At 45.4% G+C, this 18,877-nt stretch overlaps 1 protein-coding gene across 1 annotated transcript; it reads left to right on the top strand.

The window, feature by feature from the left end:
- The first annotated feature begins 5,223 nt into the window (after nt 1-5,223).
- Nucleotides 5,224-5,601, top strand: LOC116558589 (60S ribosomal protein L39). Its single transcript, XM_032288603.1, has one exon. It carries the CDS (start codon nt 5,279-5,281, stop codon nt 5,432-5,434), a length of 156 nt encoding a protein of 51 aa, XP_032144494.1. The 5' UTR covers nt 5,224-5,278; the 3' UTR covers nt 5,435-5,601.
- Nucleotides 5,602-18,877: the final 13,276 nt, after the last annotated feature.

Below are 18,877 nucleotides of genomic sequence, written 5' to 3'. Positions count from 1 at the left end.
GGTCTCGATCTCTTGACCTCGTGATCCACCCGCCTCGGCCTCCCAAAGTGCTGGGATTACAGGCTTGAGCCACCGCGCCCGGCCTGAGTTACATCTCTTTGCATGAAACTGTGATTTCCTTTTAGAGGGGAACAGAGCCCCTGTGTTCTAGGTGTTTGCAATTCCGTTGGAGAGACAAGACTTACACATATGAAAATTTAAATAGCAGTATAAACTAGTTTATAAACTGGAACCTAATAATGGAATAGTGAGAGTTCAGAGAACATAGGGAGGGGCATCACTGTGGATTGGAGGAATCAGTAGCAGCTTCCTAGGTGAGGCTGCATACAACTGGCTCTTAAAAGATGAATGAGGCTGGGCGTGGTGCTCACACCTGTAAACCCAGCACTTTGGGAAGCCGAGGTGTGTGGATCACGAGGTCAGGAGTTGGAGGCCATCCTGGCCAACATGGTGAAACCTCATCTCTACTAAAAATACAAAAATTTGCCTTTGCATCATCATTAAAAAAAAGTACAAAAATTAGCTGGGCGTGGTAGTGCATGCCAGTAATCACAGCTACTCAGGAGGCTGAGGCAGGAGAATACTTGAACCTGAGAGGCGGAGGTTGCAGTGAGCTGAGATCTTAACACTGCACTCCAGCCTGGTGAAAGAGCAAGACTCCATCACAAAAATAAATAAATAAATAAAAAAGTTGAATGCATGGGGAGGAGGGAAGAAAGGAGAGCATTCAGGTGAGAAGTAGTCCAGAGGCCGGGTGGCTTATGCTGAAACCCAGGGCTTTGAGAGGCCAACATAGGCTGATCACTTGAGGTCAGGAGTTTGAGACCAGCCTGGTCAACATAACAGGACACATCTCTGCAAACAAAAGAATAAAATAAAAATGAGCTGGGTGTGGTGATGTGCACCTATAGTCCTAGCTGCTGGAGAGGCATAGGTAGGAAGGTAGCCTGAGCCCCAGAGTTCAAGGCTGCAGTGAGCTAAGATCACACCATTGTACCCCAACCTGGGCAACAGTGAGACCCTGTTTGAAAAAAATAAAAATAGAAAAAAATAAAGGGACGTGGAAGAACAAAACGCGCGGAAGCAGCATCAATTTAGATCAGTCAGCCTGGTGTAGAGAAGACTGGAGGGAGGAACTCTGAGCCTAACTATAAACAGCCTAAAGGCCGGGCGCAGTGGCTCACGCCTGTAATCCCAGCACTTTGGGAGGCCGAGGCGGGTGGATCATGAGGTCAAGAGATCGAGACCAACCTGGTCAACACGGTGAAACCCCGTCTCTACTAAAAATACAAAACATTAGCTGGGCATGGTGGCTCGTGCCTGTAATCCCAGCTACTCAGGAAGCTGAGGCAGGAGAATCGCCTGAACCCAGGAGGCGGAGGTTGCGGTGAGCCGAGATCGCGCCATTGCACTCCAGCCTGGGTAACAAGAGCGAAACTGTCCCCCCCCCCCCAAAAAAGCCTAAATACCAGACTTTTTCTCTGAACAACTACAGGAAAACTAAGTTTATTTACTGTACTTATTAATCTTATTGATCAGCTCTTTGAAATCGAAAGCTGGATATCATTTTTGATTCATTAGAATTTTGACCTTGTTTTCTTCTTGAGTAGGATAACAGCAAGAGGTTATTTGACTTTTTTTTTGAGACAGAGTCTCCAACTGTCACCTGGGCTGGAGTGCAGTGGTGCGATCTCCACTCACTGCAACCTCCGCCTCCTGGATTCAAGCGATTCTCCTGCCTCAGCCTCCCAGGTAGCTGGCATTCCAGGTGCCCACCGCCATGCCCAGCTAATTTTTGTATTTTTAGTACAGATGGGGTTTCACAATGTTGGCCAGGCTGGTCTCAAACTCCTGAGCTCGTCATCCGTCCACCTCGGCCTCCCAAAGTGCTGGGATTACAGGCAGGAGCCACTGCGCTTGGCCGGTTCATTTAAATTGTTAAGAACACAATAAATGGCCGGGCGCAGTGGCTCACCCCTGTAATCCCAGCGCTTTGGGAGGCCGAGGCGGGTGGATCACGAGGTCAAGAGATCGAGACCATCCTGGTCAACATGGTGAAACCCTGTCTCTACTAAAAATACAAAAAATTAGCTGGGCATGGTGGCGCATGCCTGTAATCCCAGCTACTCAGGAGGCTGAGGCAGGAGAATTGCCTGAACCCAGGAGGCGGAGGTTGCGGTGAGCCGAGATCGTGCCATTGCACTCCAGCCTGGGTAACAAGAGCGAAACTCCGTCTCAAAAAAAAAAAAAGAACACAATAAACAAGAAACACATAGGACTTTTGGGGCAGTGAAACTACTCTGTAGGATGCTATGCAGGTGGAAACCTGTCACATTTGTCCAAACCACAGAATGTGCAACACCAAGAGGGAACCCTGGTATAAACTATGTTTGCATAAGAATGATGTATTAATGTTGGTTCATCAAGGGTAACAAATGTTCCATGCTGGTGGGGGATATCAGTAATGGGAAGGCCGTGCAGATGTGGGGGAAGAAGGAATATGAGAAATCTCTGTACCTACTCAATTTTGCTGTGAACCTAAAGCTGCTCTTAAAAAAAAAAAAAAAAAAAACCTTTTTGTTTGTTTGTTTGTTTGTTTGTTTTTGAGACGGAGTTTCGCTCTTGTTACCCAGGCTGGAGTGCAATGGCGCGATCTCGGCTCACCGCAACCTCCGCCTCCCAGGTTCAGGCAATTCTCCTGCCCCAGCCTCCTGAGTCGCTGGGATTACAGGCACGCGCCACCACGCCCAGCTAATTTTTTGTATTTTAGTAGAGACGGGGTTTCACCATGCTGACCAGGATGGTCTCGATCTCTTGACCTCGTGATCCACCCGCCTCAGCCTCCCAACAAAAACCTTTTAATCAATCGATGAGCCAACATTGATGCATCACTATTACACAAACATAGGTTATACCAGGGTTCACTTTTTGTGTTGGCACATTCTGTTGGACAAACGTGACAGGTGTCCACCTGTAGAGCATCATACACCTGTATGACAGAGAAGTTTTACTGCCCTAAAAGAGACAGTAAAAATAGCTTGTAATCCCAGTACCCTAGGAGGTTGAGGCTGGTGGATTGCTTGCATTCAGGAGTTTGAGACCAACCTGGGCAACACAGTGAGACTCTGTCTCTACAAAAATATATAAATAAAATAGCCAGGCATGGTGGCTCATGCCTGTGATCTTGGCACTTTGGGAGGCCGAGAGGTGGGTGGTTCACAAGGTCAGGAGTTCGAGACCAGCCTGACCAACATGGTAAAACCCCGTCTCTACTAAAAATACAAAAATTTGCTGGGCATGGTGGCCTGTGCCTGTAATCCCAGCTACTCAGGAGGGTGAGACAGGAGAATTGCTTGAACCCAGGAGGCAGAGGTTGCAGTCAGCCAAGATCGCACCACTGCACTCCAGCCTGGGCAACAGAGTGAGACTTCATGTCAAAAATAAAAATAAAAAATAGTCGGGTGCAGTGGCACATGCCTGTATTCCCAGCTATTTGGAGGCTGAGGTGGGAGGATCACTTGAGCCCAGGAGGTTGAGGCTGCAGTGAGCTGTGATAACACCACAACACTCGGCCTGGGTGACAGAGTGTGATTTTGTTGAAAGAAAAGAAAAGAAAAAAAGAAAAGAAGAGAAGGAAAGGGAAAGGAAGGGAAGGGAGAAGGAAGGAAGGAAGGAAGGAAGGGAAGGAGGGAGGAAAGGAGGAGGGAAGGAGGGAAGGAGGGAGGGAAGGAGGGAGGGAAGGAGGGAAGGAAGGAGGGAGGGAAGGAGGGAGGGAGGGAAGGAGGGAAGGACTAAAATTTGCCCTCAGTTGAGAACCGCTGGTCTACACATGTGCTGTCTGTTTAGTGGCTATTTGAACACATTTAAATTACTATTAAAAAACTCAGTTTCTCAATCACACTAGCTGCATTTCAAGTGGTCACATGGCCACATGACAGGACAATGAAGCTCTAGGCTACCCATCATGCCAGAAAATTCTGGTTGTTGGACAATGCTGGTCTACACTGACTTTGATTTGTTTCTCAGGGAGATCACAGCTTAAATAAACCAGACACCCTTTCAAAGAAAAATAATTAGGCCAGGTGTGGTGGCTAACGCTTGTAATCCAAGCACTTTGGAGGCCAAGGCAGGCGGATCACCTGAGGTTGGGAGTTCAAGACCAGCTTGACCAACATGGCGAAACCAATCTTTTTAAAAAAAAATTAAATTGAAATAACCAAGGTGAACTTTAATTTTTTTTGAGATGGGGTTTTGCTCTCTTGCCCAGGCTGGAGGGCAATGGTGGGATCATGGCTGACTGCAGCCTCAGCCTCCTGAGTAGCTAGGACTACAGGCATGTGCCACCATGCCTGGCTTATTTTTACATCTTTAAAATTTTTTGTGTAGAGTTGGGATTTACTATGTTGCCCAGGCTGGTCTCCTACTCCTGGCCTCCAGTGATCTTCTCACAGAGGTCTCCAAAAGCGGTAGAATTAAGAGTGTGAGCCATTATACAGGTGTGGCCTAATTTTTTAATCTGTGATGTAAAAACCTCCATCTCTGCTTTTTTTTTTCTTTTTCCTTTTTTTTTTTTTTTTAAGACAGGTTCTTGCTGTATTGCCGAGGCTGGAATGCAGTGAAATGATCTCGACTCACTGCAGCCTCCACCTCCTGGGTTCAAGTGATTCTTCTGCAGGCATGCGCCACCACGCCTGGCTAATTTTTTTCTATTTTTGGTAAAGACGGGGTTTTTCATCATGTTGCCCAGGCTGGTCTCGAACTCCTGGGCTCAAGTGATTCGCCCGCCTCGGCCTCCCAAAATGCTGGGATTGTAGATGTGAGCCATTGTGCCTGGCCTAAAAGTGCATCTCTGCTTCTTTAAAACCACACTATTAGAAATAATTTGACGGCTGGGCATGGTGGCTTACGCCTGTAAACCTAGCACTTTTGGAGGCCGAGGCAGGTGGATCATGAGGTAAGGAGATTGAGATCATCCTGGCCAACATGGTGAAACCCCATCTCTACTAAAAATACAAAAATTAGCTGAACTATTAGTGGTGGCGCATGCCTGTAATCCCAGCTACTCAGGAGGATGAGGCAGGAGAATCACTTGAATCCAAAAGGAGGAGGTTGCAGTGAGCCAAGATCGCACCACTGCACTCTAGCCTGGCAACAGAGCAAGACTCTGGCTCAGAAAAGAAAGAAAGAATTTGACTAGTGGTAGCCTAAAAATTATATTTCTGTGCTCCTCTCTTCCTTTCTCCGCCATCGTGGTGTGTGCATTACTCCGTTTCTCGCCATGTCTTCTCACAAGACTTTCAGGATTAAGCGATTCCTGGCCAAGAAACAAAAGCAAAATCGTCCCATTCCCCAGTGGATTCGGATGAAAACTGGTAATAAAATCAGGTACAACTCCAAAAGGAGACACTGGAGAAGAACCAAGCTTGGTCTGTAAGAAATTACACATGCAATGGCACTCATATTTATGCTGTCTGTAGGTCACAGTCGTGTTACCAAATCAAGCTGAAAAATGTCACCGCCATCTGGAGAAGTTTGAACAGTTTCCTTTCTGTATCTGTTATGAAGGCATTAGTACAACGCACAGTGCTTCCATTATTCATGTTAAAAAAAAAAAAAGGTTTTGGTTGCCTGGGTTCAGTAATAAATATGTGAGACCTTTCACTTCTAAAAAAAATATAAAATTATATTTCTGTTATTTTTGTTAACTGGGTGATCATCTTTCAAATATGCCTTAAAATTTATCATCTCAGGCTGGGTGCAGTGCTTCACACCTGTAATCCCAGCACTTTGGGAGGCTGAGGTGGGCGGATCACCTGAGGTTGGGAGTTCGAGACCAGCCTGACCAACATGGAGAAACCCTGTCTCTACTAAAAATACAAAATTAGCCAGGCGTAGTGGTGCATGCCTGTAATCCCAGCTACCTGGGAGGCTGAGGCAAGAGAATCGCTTGAACCTGGGAGGCGGACGTTGTGGTGAGCAGAGATTGCGCCATTGCACTCCAGCCTGGGCAACAAGAGCAAAACTCCATCTCAAAATAAATAAATAATATATATAGATATACATATAGTCTCAACCAGGATGCATCCATCACTCACAAGTTCTATTTGCCGACTAGTCACATATGTCAGTGTTTTACTCTGCAAACCAAGTTACGACGCTTATAGTTCCTGCCACCTAGGCAGTTACAGTTCTACACTTGGCAAGATGACACAGAGGTCCCTGGAATCTCAACAGCTGGAGGCAGTAGGTTAGACCTCAGTCAGGATGAGGTTTCCCTTACGTTTTGGTTCACCTCAACTCTCTCCCTGGTTGAGAAAATTCAAGCACATAGTTCAGGGACTCGCGGGGTTTGTAATGAGACTTAAGAGGTGACAAAGGACTACATTTGTTTATTTTGTCTATCTGTTCTGTGTCCCAAAGTTCTCTCATCTCAGACTTCTTATAAACATTTTGACATTCTGTCGAATTTTCCCAAATTTCTTCCATCTGGAAAAATGAAGTATTTCTGAGACAATTGTGACCATCTTGTCCACCTTCAAACTCTGAAGAGTCAGTGGCTGACCAGAGAAAAAAGTATAATATGTATTTGCTGAGTGGCGTCATGCAGATTTTCTGTTTTGAAAGAACATTAACAAACAAAGTGGTCATTGATACTAATGAAATACAAGGAGAAATGATTATTTCTGTCACCAGCTGTCTAAATTATTTTTGTTGTTTATAAAGTCTCAATCCTGCGGGGACTGTTCCATAATTAAGCAATGTGTTCAAGAGGAAAAGCCCGCATGCTCACACGCGGGCTGCTGGCCAGGGTTCTCCCGTGGGCCTTGGCTGTTGAAGCTAAATTACATCACCTGTGGCCAGCTGGACCCTACTGTCCTGCAGAGGTTTGACACATTGTTTTCATATGGTACCTCTAAGCCACTGGAACTTGGAGTCTATGACTTCTTTTGATCAAATGCCGTATTTCTAAGATTCTGGGAAGTCAAAGAGAGGAGCTCTTTCAGGAACTGTTTAAAGTTGAGTTTCAAGGTGAATGCTACATCTCATGACGTTACCGTGTTATTGTACTTCTCCAGTAAGGACACTAGCACTTTTAGGGAAACTTAGCTAATGGATTCAGATAGGATTAATTTCTACATTTTAAAAAAATTTTTATTTATTTATTCATTTATTTTAATAGAGATGAGGTTTCACCATGTTGGCCAGGCTGGTCTCAAGCTCCTGACCTCAGGTGATCCACCCACCTCAGCCTCCCAAAATGCTGGGATTACAGGTGTGAGCCACCATGCCCCGCCTAATTTTTACATTTGTGGTTCTCTCTCTTTGCTCTTTTTTTCTCTCTACATTTAATGTTTATTATTATTATTAGTTTTTGAACCATAGTCTCACTCTATTGCCCAGGCTGGAGTGCAGCAGAGCGATCTCAGCTCACTGCAACCTCCTCCTCCCGGGTTCAAGCGATTCTCCTGCCTCAGCCTGCTGAGTAGCCGGGACTACAGGCATGTGCCACCACACCTGGCTACTTTTTTGTATTTTTAGTAGACATGGGGTTTGTCCACGTTGGCCAGGCTGGTCTTGAACCCCTGACCTCAAGTGATCCGCCTGCCTCAACTTCCCAAAATGTTGGAATTACAGGTGTGAGTCAAAGCTCCTGACCTTGCAAATTCCTCAATTATTGAGGAAGGAGAAAAAAAAAATCTTTGCTCACTGTCAGTAGAAAAGAAGTTGCTTGCAGCCAGATTTACACATAAAAAGTAAAGCCAAGAATTTAAGGAACTGGAAAGATTAACGTTCTCTTGAAACAGATATTTGAGGTCAAAGTGGGTTTTTTTGCATCTGAATTCCTGGTTAATTGCCACAATACTTGCTTTTGACTTGCTCATGGCATACTTAACCCACTGAAATGGAGCCATTGAGAAACGGTCTTCAGACTGCAGGCACTGTGGGCGCACTGCCTCAGGTTACTCAGGTCCTGCATTTGCTCATTTGATCATACATATTTATTGGGCACCCACCCCCTGCAGGCACTGTCTGAGCCCTGGTCCTGCAACATGGAACTAGACAAACTAGGTGCCTGCTCTGATGGGATATTCAAGTGGGATAGAGAGCAAAAAGAATCAATATGTTTTAGAAGCATGTAGCTACATCAGAAGGGTGGTTGCATCACTGTGGAAGGCAGGGAGTCTAGGGGAGTGTGGCCCTTGCTTTAGAAGAAGTGGAGGCTGGGCGCGGTGCCTCATGCATGTAATCCCAGCACTTTGGGTGGCCAAGGTGGGTGGATCAGGAGTTCGAGATCAGTCTGGCCAATATGGTGAAACCCCTTCTCTACTAAAAACATAAAAAATCAGCGGAGAGGGCCGGGCGCGGTGGCTCAAGCCTGTAATCCCAGCACTTTGGGAGGCCGAGGTGGGTGGATCACGAGGTCAAGAGATCGAGACCATCCTGGTCAACATGGTGAAACCCCGTCTCTACTAAAAATACAAAAAAAAAAAATTAGCTGGGCATGGTGGTGCATGCCTGTAATCCCAGCTACTCAGGAGGCTGAGGCTGGAGAATTGCCTGAACCCAGGAGGTGGAGGTTGCGGTGAGCCGATATCGCGCCATTGCACTCCAGCCTGGGTAACATGAGTGAAACTCCGTCTCAAAAAAAAATTAGCGGAGTGTGGTGCTGGGTGCGTGTGGTCCCAGCGGAGGCTGAGGCAGAAGACTCACTTGAAGCCGGGGGGCCAAAGGTTGCAGTGAACTGAGATCACGCCACTGCACTCCAACCTGGGCAACACAGCGAGACTCCATCTCAAAAAAAAAGAAGGAATGGTTAGGAAAGGCCCCTGGAGGCAGCTTCTGTGAGAAGCTGCTGGCTATGTAAATATGTGGGAAAACCGGGTTTCAGGTAGAGGAAACACCGAGTGTAAAGATCCTGATTCTGGACAGGTTGGCTGTGTGATCTACTGGATTTCCTCTATTTCACTCAATCTCCTTTTTGTTATTCTAGGCAGATACAATATACAATTATCTGGGGAGTAGACCGTATTAGCTATAGTCCTTGGAGATGGAAAAGGACTTTGCCTTCTTCCATTACCCTGCATAGCTGTCAGTCTCATCTGAGAGATGATGGGAGGAGAAAGCTTTTAAGAGGGCCTGACAGCCTTAAGGAACACATTTTGATTATCCTTGAGTGTGCTGATGTTAGCACAAATACTGGCTGTACTGCCAGGATATTTCCACACACGTGGTTACAGGGATGATGGAGGTAGTCATTTATCGATTTGAGTTAGTTGCAACATCTTTTCCTTTTAACTAGAAAACTCACATTCTGACAATTTCTTTCCGGGAGTTCCCTAGGGAGGGAATTTTTGTGAGAATTATCTTTCATCATGACTTCTCACACACTGATACTCAGGAAAGCAGTTAAATTGACTATATGGTTCCTATTCTGCATTGGGTAATTTTAAATTGGGTAATTTTAAATTTAAATTTAAAAATTTAAATGGACCAATGAGCAAACAAAATAGATTTTTTAAAAACACAGATCACTTATTTTTAACCCTTGGGAATTCTCAGATTTCTAGCCTTTATTTATGTATGTATTTATTGAGACAAAGTCTGGCTCTGTTGCCAGGCTGGGGTGCAGTGGCATGATCTTGGCTCACTGCAACCTTCACCTCTTGGGTTCAAGTGATTCTCCTACCTCAACCTTCCAAGTAGCTGGGACTACGGGCATGCCACCAAGCTCAGCTAGTTCTTGTATTTTTAGTAGAGATGGGGTTTCACCATGTTGGCCAGGATGGTCTCTATCTCTTGACCTAGTGATCTGCCCTCCTCGGCGTCCCAAAGTGCTGGGATTACAGTTGCGAGCCACCGTGCCAGCCTATTTTTTTTATTTATTTTTTATTTTTTTTTTTAGATGGAGTCTCCCTTGGCTCACTGCAACCTCTGCCTCCTGGGTTCAAGCAATTCCTGTGTCTCAGCCTCAGAGTAGTTGGGATAACAGGCGAAGGCACCGTGCCTGGCTTCGGATTTCCAGCCTTTGAATGGATCATTCTGTGTACTCATGGAGTTGAAGAATATTAAATATGCCTCACGCATGCAGAGTTTTTCTTCTTTTCATTTGTATGAGTACCTTCAATAATACCTAGCAGTAACGGGCCCTCAATAAAATAAATATCAGCTGAATAAATTAATAGTAGAAAAATCTAAATGACAGCCTTCCTCTAACTCCTTCAAGAAAGACAACCCTGAGAAAATTCTGACTGACTCTCGGAGAGGTGGCCTACTATACACTACTTTTCTACCTTTTTTTCTCTTCTTTTCTTTTTTTTTTTTTTTTTTTTTTTGACTGATTTTCGTTGTTTTTTTCCAGGTTGGAGTGCAATGGCGCGATCTCGGCTCACCGCAACCTCCGCCTCCTGGGTTCAGGCAATTCTCCTGCCTCAGCCTCCTGAGTAGCTGGGATTACAGGCACGCGCCACCATGCCCAGCTAATTTTTGTATTTTTAGTAGAGACGGGGTTTCACCATGTTGACCAGGATGGTCTCGATCTCTTGACCTTGTGATCCACCCGCCTCGGCCTCCCAAAGTGCTGGGATTACAGGCTTGAGCCACCGCGCCCGGCCTTCTTTTCTTTTTTTTAATCTCCTTTTAAGGAAAACCCCTTTTCTACTTTTACTACAGAAGGACAAATGAGCTGAGTGGTAGAGAATATTTGTTCTTCATATTTAACATATGGGTGAAAACTCACCAAATCAGGAGTGAATAAAATGGATTGCCCTCTTGGATATTTGATTTCATTAGAAACGTCAATCCTTAGCATTATTTTTTTTCTTTCATTGTTTTGATCAGGAGGAGCTGAAGCATTATTTTATTTCATTTATTTATTTTTGAGAGGGGTCTTGCTTTGCTGCCCAGGCTGGAGTGCAGTGGCAGGAACATGGCTTACTGCAGCATTGGGGTCCTGGACTCAAGTGATCCTCCCACCTCAGCCTCCTGAGTAGCTGGGACTACAGGTATGTGCCACCAAGCCTGGCTAATTTTTATTTTTTGAGACTGGATCTTGCTATGCTGACCAGGCTGGTCTCACACTCCTAGGCTCAAGTGATCCTCCTGCATGAGCTTCCCAAAGGGCTGGGATTACAGGCATGAGCCACAGTGCCTGGTCTGAAGTGATATTTTAAATGATCATAAACAACAAAAATTAAATGACATATAAAGCAAAGGGCAGAGCACTAGGAAATGGGTCTTCATGTTAGTTTCTTGACATATTTTTCCTCCCTTAACTTGGCTTGGCCCTTTATAATCTAGCTAAAATCTTCACTCATGTCTCCTCCCAGGCCCTTGCCGCTTTACCTTGTTGAGGCTTCAACCATGGAAGCTGCTCACCGTTCCCTGCCCCTTTCCTGACTCCTGACTCTTCCCTTTTTTTTTTTTTTTTTTTTTTTAAGATGGGGTTTCACCATGATGGCCAGGCTGGTCTTGAACTCTTGACCTCAGGTGATCCACTCACCTCGGCCTCCCAAAGTGCTAGGGTTACAAGCATGAGCCACCGCGCCCAGCCTGTCCTTTCCCTTTTCAGTAACACCCTTTTTCCCTTCTTCACTCAAGAATCTGGCTCATTCTTCAAGATACTAAAGCTCACTCATCCCTCCTTGGCAGAGCCCACTTATTATTCTGAGCTCGGGTAGCATTTTGATCATATCTTACAACGTGCACGATTTTATGTTTTCATGCATCTTTCCCTACACTTTCACAAGTTCCCTGTGAACTCTCCTGTATACTTCAGAATGCCTGCTCAGCTTCTGTACTTGATTATCTAATAGCCCCCACTTCAAGTGCCCAAAACTGATTTCAGGACACCCCCCCTCCGCCCCACCTCAGTTCTGGCCACTCGCAGGCTTCTCTACTTGGGTTGACACCAGCCTCATCCTTTCAGTCGGTGTTCGTGTCCTCTCCCTTCTGTAACTCACACCAATCTGTCAGGGCATCCTGATGACTCCACCTTCCAAATACACCCAGAATCTGACTACTTACCACTACCTCTGGGACATATCACCGTCATCTTCCATCTGTTTTTAAAAGATATTTATTTTAAATAATGGCTGCATAACTGGTCTCCTTTCCTTACCAATTTATTCTCGAGAAAACAACTGGATGGATTCTTAAATATACATCTATATATCTACATCTCTGTATATGATAGAATATGTCATTCTGCTCAACAGGGCTCCCATTTTACCCAGTAAAAGCCAAAGCTCTCACAATGGTCTGTATCTCACCATGGTCTGACCGACTTGATTTGTGCCCACCTTTAACCTACCTTTAACTCTCTGATCTCCTCTTATACACCTTCTCATCTTTTCTTATTTTATTTTTTTTAAAGATGGGGTCTCACTATGTTGCCCAGGCTGGAGTGCAGTGGCTATTCACAGGCACGATCCCACTACTGATCAGCACAGGAGTTTTGACCTGCTCAGCTTCTGACCTGGGCTGTTTCACCCCTCCTTAGGCAACCTGGTGGTCCCCCGCTCCCGGGAGGTCACCATATTGACGCCAAACTTAGAGCGGACACCAATCGGCATAGCACACTACAGCCAGGAACTCCTGGGCTCAAACGATCCTCCCACCTCAGGCTCCCGAGTAGCTGGGACTACAGGCACGCGCCACCGTGTGGCCCCTTCTCATCTTACTGAAGCCACAGTTCCCTGTGCTCTTTGGCTGGACACGCTCCTGCCCCAGGCCCTTGGCTTTGGCGATTCCCTACCTAGATGATTGCACAATTTGCTCTTTCACCTCCTTCAAGTCTTTGCTCAAATAGCACCTTTTCAAGGAGGCTTACCCTTACCAGGTATTTAAACTTGCGACGCCCTCCCTTGCACTCCCAATCCTCCTTGCTCTATGCTGTTTTGTCTTTTAGCACCTGTCACTGTCAAACATTCTATAACATTTCACTGGGCACTGTGGCTCATGCCTGTCATTTTGTGTTTGGGCTGTAGCATTTATTTCTTTTCCTTTTTCACTTTTTTTTTTTTGAGACAGAGTCTTGCTCTGTCTCCAGGCTAGAGTGCAGTGGTGCGATCTCGGCTCACGGTAACCTCCGTCTCTGTGGTTCAAGCAATTCCCCTGCCTCAGCCTCCCAAGTAGCTGGGACTACAGGCATGCGTCACCATGCCTGGCTAATTTTGTGTATTTCACCATATTGGTGAAATTAGTCTAAATCTTCTGACCTTGTCATCCACCTGCCTTGGCCTCCCAAAGTGCTGGTATTACAGGTAAGAGCCACTGCGCCCGGCCTCTATTTTTTTTTTTCTGAGACAGAGTCTCACTCTGTCACCCAGGTTGGGGTGCAGTGGCACAGTCTCAGCTCACTGCAATCTCCACCTCTGAGGCTCAAGTGATCCTCCCTCTTCAGCCTCCCCAGTAACTGGGACCAGCCATGCAACCACGCCTGGCTAATTGTTTCTTTCTTTCTTTCTTCTTTCTTTCTTTCTTTTTTGAGATGGAGCTGCTCTGTCCCTCAAACTGGAGTGTAGTGGAGCAATCTTGGCTCACTGCAACCTCTGCCTCCTGGGTTCAAATGATTCTCATGCTCCTACCTCCTGAATAGCTGGGATTACAGGTATGCATCATCAATTGTTTGTATTTTTGGTAGAGACAGGGTTTCACCATGTTGTCCAGGCTGGTCTCAAACTCCCAAGCTTGGGCCATCCATCTGCCTTGGCCTCCCTAATTGTTAGGATTATAGGCGTGAGCAACTGCACCCGGCCAACTACAGCATTTCTATTAGGTTGATGCAAAAGTAATTGCAGTTTTTGCAATTTTTTTTTTTTTTTTGAGATGGAATTTCTGTTGCTCAGGCTGAAGAGTAGTGGCACGATCTCAGCTCACTGCAACCTCTGCCTCCCGGGTTCAAGCAATTCTCCTGCCCCAGCCTCCCAAGTAGCTGGGATTACAGGCATCTGCCACCCCGCCTGGCTAAATTTTGCATTTTTAGTAGAGATGGGATTTCACCATGTTGGCCAGCCTGGTCTTGAGTGGTCTGTCCCTGTTGGCCTCCCAAAACGCTGGGATTATAGGTGTGAGCCACCATGGCTGGCCGCTTTCGCAATTTTTGATGGCAGAAACTGCAATTACTTTTGTACCAACCTAATACATACATTATGTTTTTGGCCTGCCTTTCTTCCATCGTATTATAAGCTCCACAAGAACAGGGATCTTTGACTGTTGTATCGACTGCCTGGAACCATGCCTGGCGTGTAGGAAGCACTCAAAGTTTTATTGACCGAATTAAGGAATTTGACAGTGATTTCTGTACCTACTCTATGTCTTCCTGTGTGACCAAAATGAATATTTAGCACCTGTGGGTGCCAGTCACAAGCACTATGCTAGTAAGCAAAGGTGAAGGCTTCCTGCCCTAAAAATACCTTTTATTGAGCATTTCCATATGGCAGGCACTCCACTAAGGGCTTTATGAATCACACTTTGTTTAATCCTCACAATTACCCTAAGTGTGGGTACTAGTATCACTTTGCAGATGATGAAATTGAAGTGCTGAGAGGCTAACTTGTCCAAAGTCACAGAGCAAGTAAGTGGCAAAGCTAGGATTTGAACCCAGCAGTATGATTTCACAGTCCTGTAAGTTAGTATATTGCCTCAAGGTAGGTACAGTGTAATGTGGGAGCCAGACTTCAAATAAATTATCACTGCACAAACACATATTTAATTAATTAATTAATTTTTGAGTTGAAGTTCTGATTTTGTCACCCAGGCAATGGTGTGATCTCGGCTCACTGCAACCTTCGCCTCCCGGGTTCAAGTGATTCTCCTGCCTCAGCCTTCTGAATAGCTGAGATTAGAGGCGTGCACCACCACACCTGGCTAATTTTTGTATTTTTAGTTGAGACGGGGTTTCACCATGTTGGCCAGGCTGGTCTCGAACTCCTGATCTTAGGTGATCCACCCACCCCAGCCTTCCAGAGTGCTGGGATTACAGGCGTGAGCCACCACTCCACCACGCCTGGCCACAAACACGTATTTAATTGCAAACTGGACTTTGTGCTGTGGAAGAAAAGAACTCCCTGATAATTGATATGACTTTTTTTCCTGAGGGCCTGACACCTAGTAGGTTTTCAACAAATGGTGAGTGAATGAATAATGCTCTCCTGAGACAGAAACCACAGCTTTAAGAGGAAGTTAACCATTATGTGGAGAGCTATTTGAAGCGTGCTAATCTAGAGCGAATTTACACATCTGAGAGAGGTGATAGGACTTCTGAGGCCTAGGACTTCTCAAAATCTGAACAACCCAGGGAATCTTGCAAAATAATCATGGACTGACAGCCACATAGTGATCATTTTTTGATGATAGAGATGGTGATGGTGGTGATAATAAGATTCATTTTGCAACCACACCTTCAAAAAACAGCAGTTTTCTGTCTTTTGTGATTTAGGGTCATTTATTTTATTTTATTTTGTATTCATTTATGTATTTATTTTTTGAGACGGAGTTTTACTCTTGTTGCCCAGGCTGGAGTGCAATGACGCGATTTTGGCTCACTGCAACCTCCACCTCCCAGGTTCAAGTGATTCTTCCACCTCAGCCTCCTGTGTAGCTGGGATTACAGGCAGCTGCCAGCATGCCTGGCTATTTTTTTGTATTTTTATTAGAGATGGGGTTTTGCTATGTTGGCCAGGCTGGTCTCGAACCCCTGACCTCAGTTGATCTGCCCTCCTTGGCCTCCCCAACTGCTAGGATTACAGAAGTAAGCCACCACGTGGACCATTTATTTTTAAAGACCCACATTTAAAGTTAAAATCTCTTCTTTTTTCTGGTAGGCTCATGTTTACACCACAAGCATTTTCAGTTTTCTGTAAAGGTGTCTTTAAGTTCTATATGTGTCTTTCTCTCCTTCACTAAATTGCAAGCTGCCAGAGGTCAGATGCTAGTCTGTGCATCCTGATATTCCACACCTCAGAGTTCTGTATAGAGTCAGGTGCGGCACATGCTTGTTTGGTTTAATCAATTTCGCTCATTTCCCATGAACAATTTTTGTTTTCCAAATATAGATAGATGGATTACAGGTGTAGTGCTCATGCCTGTAATCCAAGCACTTTGGGAGGCCGAAGCAGGAGGATCTCTTGAATTCAGGAGTTCAACACCAGCCTGGTCAACATAGTAAGACCCCATCTCTACAAAAATCAAACCAACACAGACAAATATAGACAATCAACAGAACCCTTTTCTTGTGAGGGAAGATGTAGAGTCTATTCTTTTAGAAATAAGGTTTGGGACCCGGTGCAGTGTCTCACACCTGTAACCCCAACGCTTTGGGAAGTTAAAGGAGGAGGATTGCTTGAGACCAGGAGTTTGAGACCAGCCTGGGCAACATAGTGAGATCTCGTCTCTACAAAAAAGATACAAAATTAGCTGGGCATGGTGGCATGCACCTGTAGTCCCAACTACTTGGGAGGATTGCTTGAGGCTGGGATGTTGAGGCCATGAGTGAGTCCTAGTTGTGCCACTATGTTCTAGCCTAGGTGACAGAGCGAGACCCTGTCTCAAAAAACGAAAAAGAAAAAGAGGTTTGAGAATGTGTACAGGGTATAGAAAAAGCTAAGAATTAAAAAAAAAAAAAAAAAAAGACTAAACAAATTACAAAGATAATTAGCTTAGGAGAGAAAATGCAAAATATTTAATGATGTGGGAAATAAAATTCTGGGAATAGTTAAACCATTTTGCTATATAAATGTTAAAGGTTAGTGAAACTGCTAACTTTATATGAACAGTGTTTCCACACAAAATGTTTAAAATGGAATCTTCTGGGCCGGGCGCGGTGGCTCAAGCCTATAATCCCAGCACTTTGGGAGGCCGAGGCGGGTGGATCACGAGGTCAAGAGATCAAGACCATCCTGGTCAACATGGTGAAACCCCGTCTCTACTAAAAATACAAAACATTAGCTGGGCATGGTGGCACGTGCCTGTAATCCCAGCTACTCAGGAGGCTGAGGCAGGAGAATTGCCTGAACCGAGGAGGCGGAGGTTGCGGTGAGCCGAGATCGCGCCATTGCACTCCAGCCAGGGTAACAAAGACGAAACCCCCTCCCAAAAAAAAAAAAAAAAAAAAAAAAATGGAATCTTCTAATGCAGGCCACATGAAACAATTTACTTAGAATATTGGTTTTCTGATGTATTTGTGGTTATTTCCATTACCTATAGTTTCTAAAAATTTTGCAAATACTATTTTAGATTTTATTGGCTTTTAAAAACAACAACAACAACAACAACAACAATAAACAAACAGAAAGTCTTGAACTGTCACCGAGGCTGGAGTGCAGTGGTGTAATCCTAGCTCATTGCAGCCTTGAACTCCTGGGCTCAAGCTATCCTCCTGCCTTAGCCTCCCAACGTGTCAGGATCGCAGGCGTGAGCCTCCATGCCCCCGTAAACCTTATTTTTACATTGTAAATTACCACATCAAATATTTACAAGAAATGCCAAAAACAAAAGTCGTTGAATTTTATTCTAATTATATCTAGTGGAATTTTTTCCCCCTTTTTGTTAGCCAGTACGTGTTCTCATTTTTTTTTTTTTTTTTTTGAGATGGAGGATTGCTCTCTTGCTCACGCTGGAGTGCAATGGCGTGATCTCTGCTCACTGCAACCTCTGACTCTTGGGTTCAAGTGATTATCCTGCCTCAGTCTCCTGAGTAGTTGCGGCTACAGGCATGATCCACTACACCCGCCTAATTTTTGTGTTTTTAGTAGAGACGGGGTTTCACCATGTTGGCCAGGATGTTCTTGAACTGACCTCAGGTGATCCACCCATCTCGGCCTCCCAAAGTGCTGGGATTACAGACGTAAGCCACCATGCCCAACCGATTTATTCCATTCATTGATCAAATTATTACCATTAAACAATCTGTTTTGCACAGTCTGGTTGGCGTGAATTCAAATCAGATTATACTACCTATTACTATGATTTTTTTTTTTTCTTTTTTAAGACAGAGTTTCACTCTTCTTGCCCAGGCTGGAGTGCAGTGGCTCCATCTGGGCTCTCTACAACCTCTGGCTCCTGTGTTCAAGCGATTCTCCTGCCTCAGTCTTCCTAGTAGCTGGGATTACAGGCGGATGCCATGATGCCTAGCTAATTTTTGTATTTTTAATAGAGACGGGGTTTCACTGTGTTGTCAGGCTGGTTTCAAACTCATGACATCAGGTGATCCACCCACCTCAGCCTCCCAAACGCTGGGATTACAGGTGTGAGCCACTGTACCCGGCCAAAAATTTACCTATTACTATGTGTTTTTTGAGACGGAGTTTCGCTCTTGTTGCCCAGGCTGGAGTGCAATGGTGCCATCTCACCTCACCACAACCTCTGCCTCCCAGGTTCAAGCCATTCTCCTGCCGCAGCCTCCTGAGTAGCTGGGATTACAGTCATGCGCCACCACATCCGGCTTATTTTGTATGGTTTTCTCCATGTTGGTCAGGCTAGTCTCAAACTCCTGACCTCAAGTGATCTGCCCGCCTCCACCTCCCAAAGTGCTGGGATTGCAGGCATAAGCCACCGCTCCCGGCCAATAATTGCTATTTTTAAGAGTAGCACAGGCCGGGCGCGGTGGCTCAAGCCTGTAATCCCAGCACTTTGGGAGGCCGAGGCGGGTGGATCACGAGGTCAAGAGATCGAGACCATCCTGGTCAACATGGTGAAACCCCGTCTCTACTAAAAATACAAAAAATTAGCTGGGCATGGTGGCACGTGCCTGTAATCCCAGCTACTCAGGAGGCTGAGGCAGGAGAATTGCCTGAACCCGGGAGGCGGAGGTTGTGGTGAGCCGAGATCGTGCCATTGCACTCCAGCCTGGGTAACATGAGTGAAACTCCGTCTCAAA

Source organism: Sapajus apella, unplaced genomic scaffold (genome assembly GCF_009761245.1).
Source record: "Sapajus apella isolate SASKATOON/1434 unplaced genomic scaffold, GSC_monkey_1.0 scaffold22, whole genome shotgun sequence".
Classification (NCBI taxonomy): domain Eukaryota; kingdom Metazoa; phylum Chordata; class Mammalia; order Primates; family Cebidae; genus Sapajus; species Sapajus apella.
This window is presented reverse-complemented; position numbering and strand designations above follow the sequence as displayed.

Excerpts from the sequence above, each read along its gene's own strand:
- LOC116558589 (XM_032288603.1), top strand. The coding sequence starts at position 5,279 with ATGTCTTCTCACAAGACTTTCAGGATTAAGCGATTCCTGGCCAAGAAA.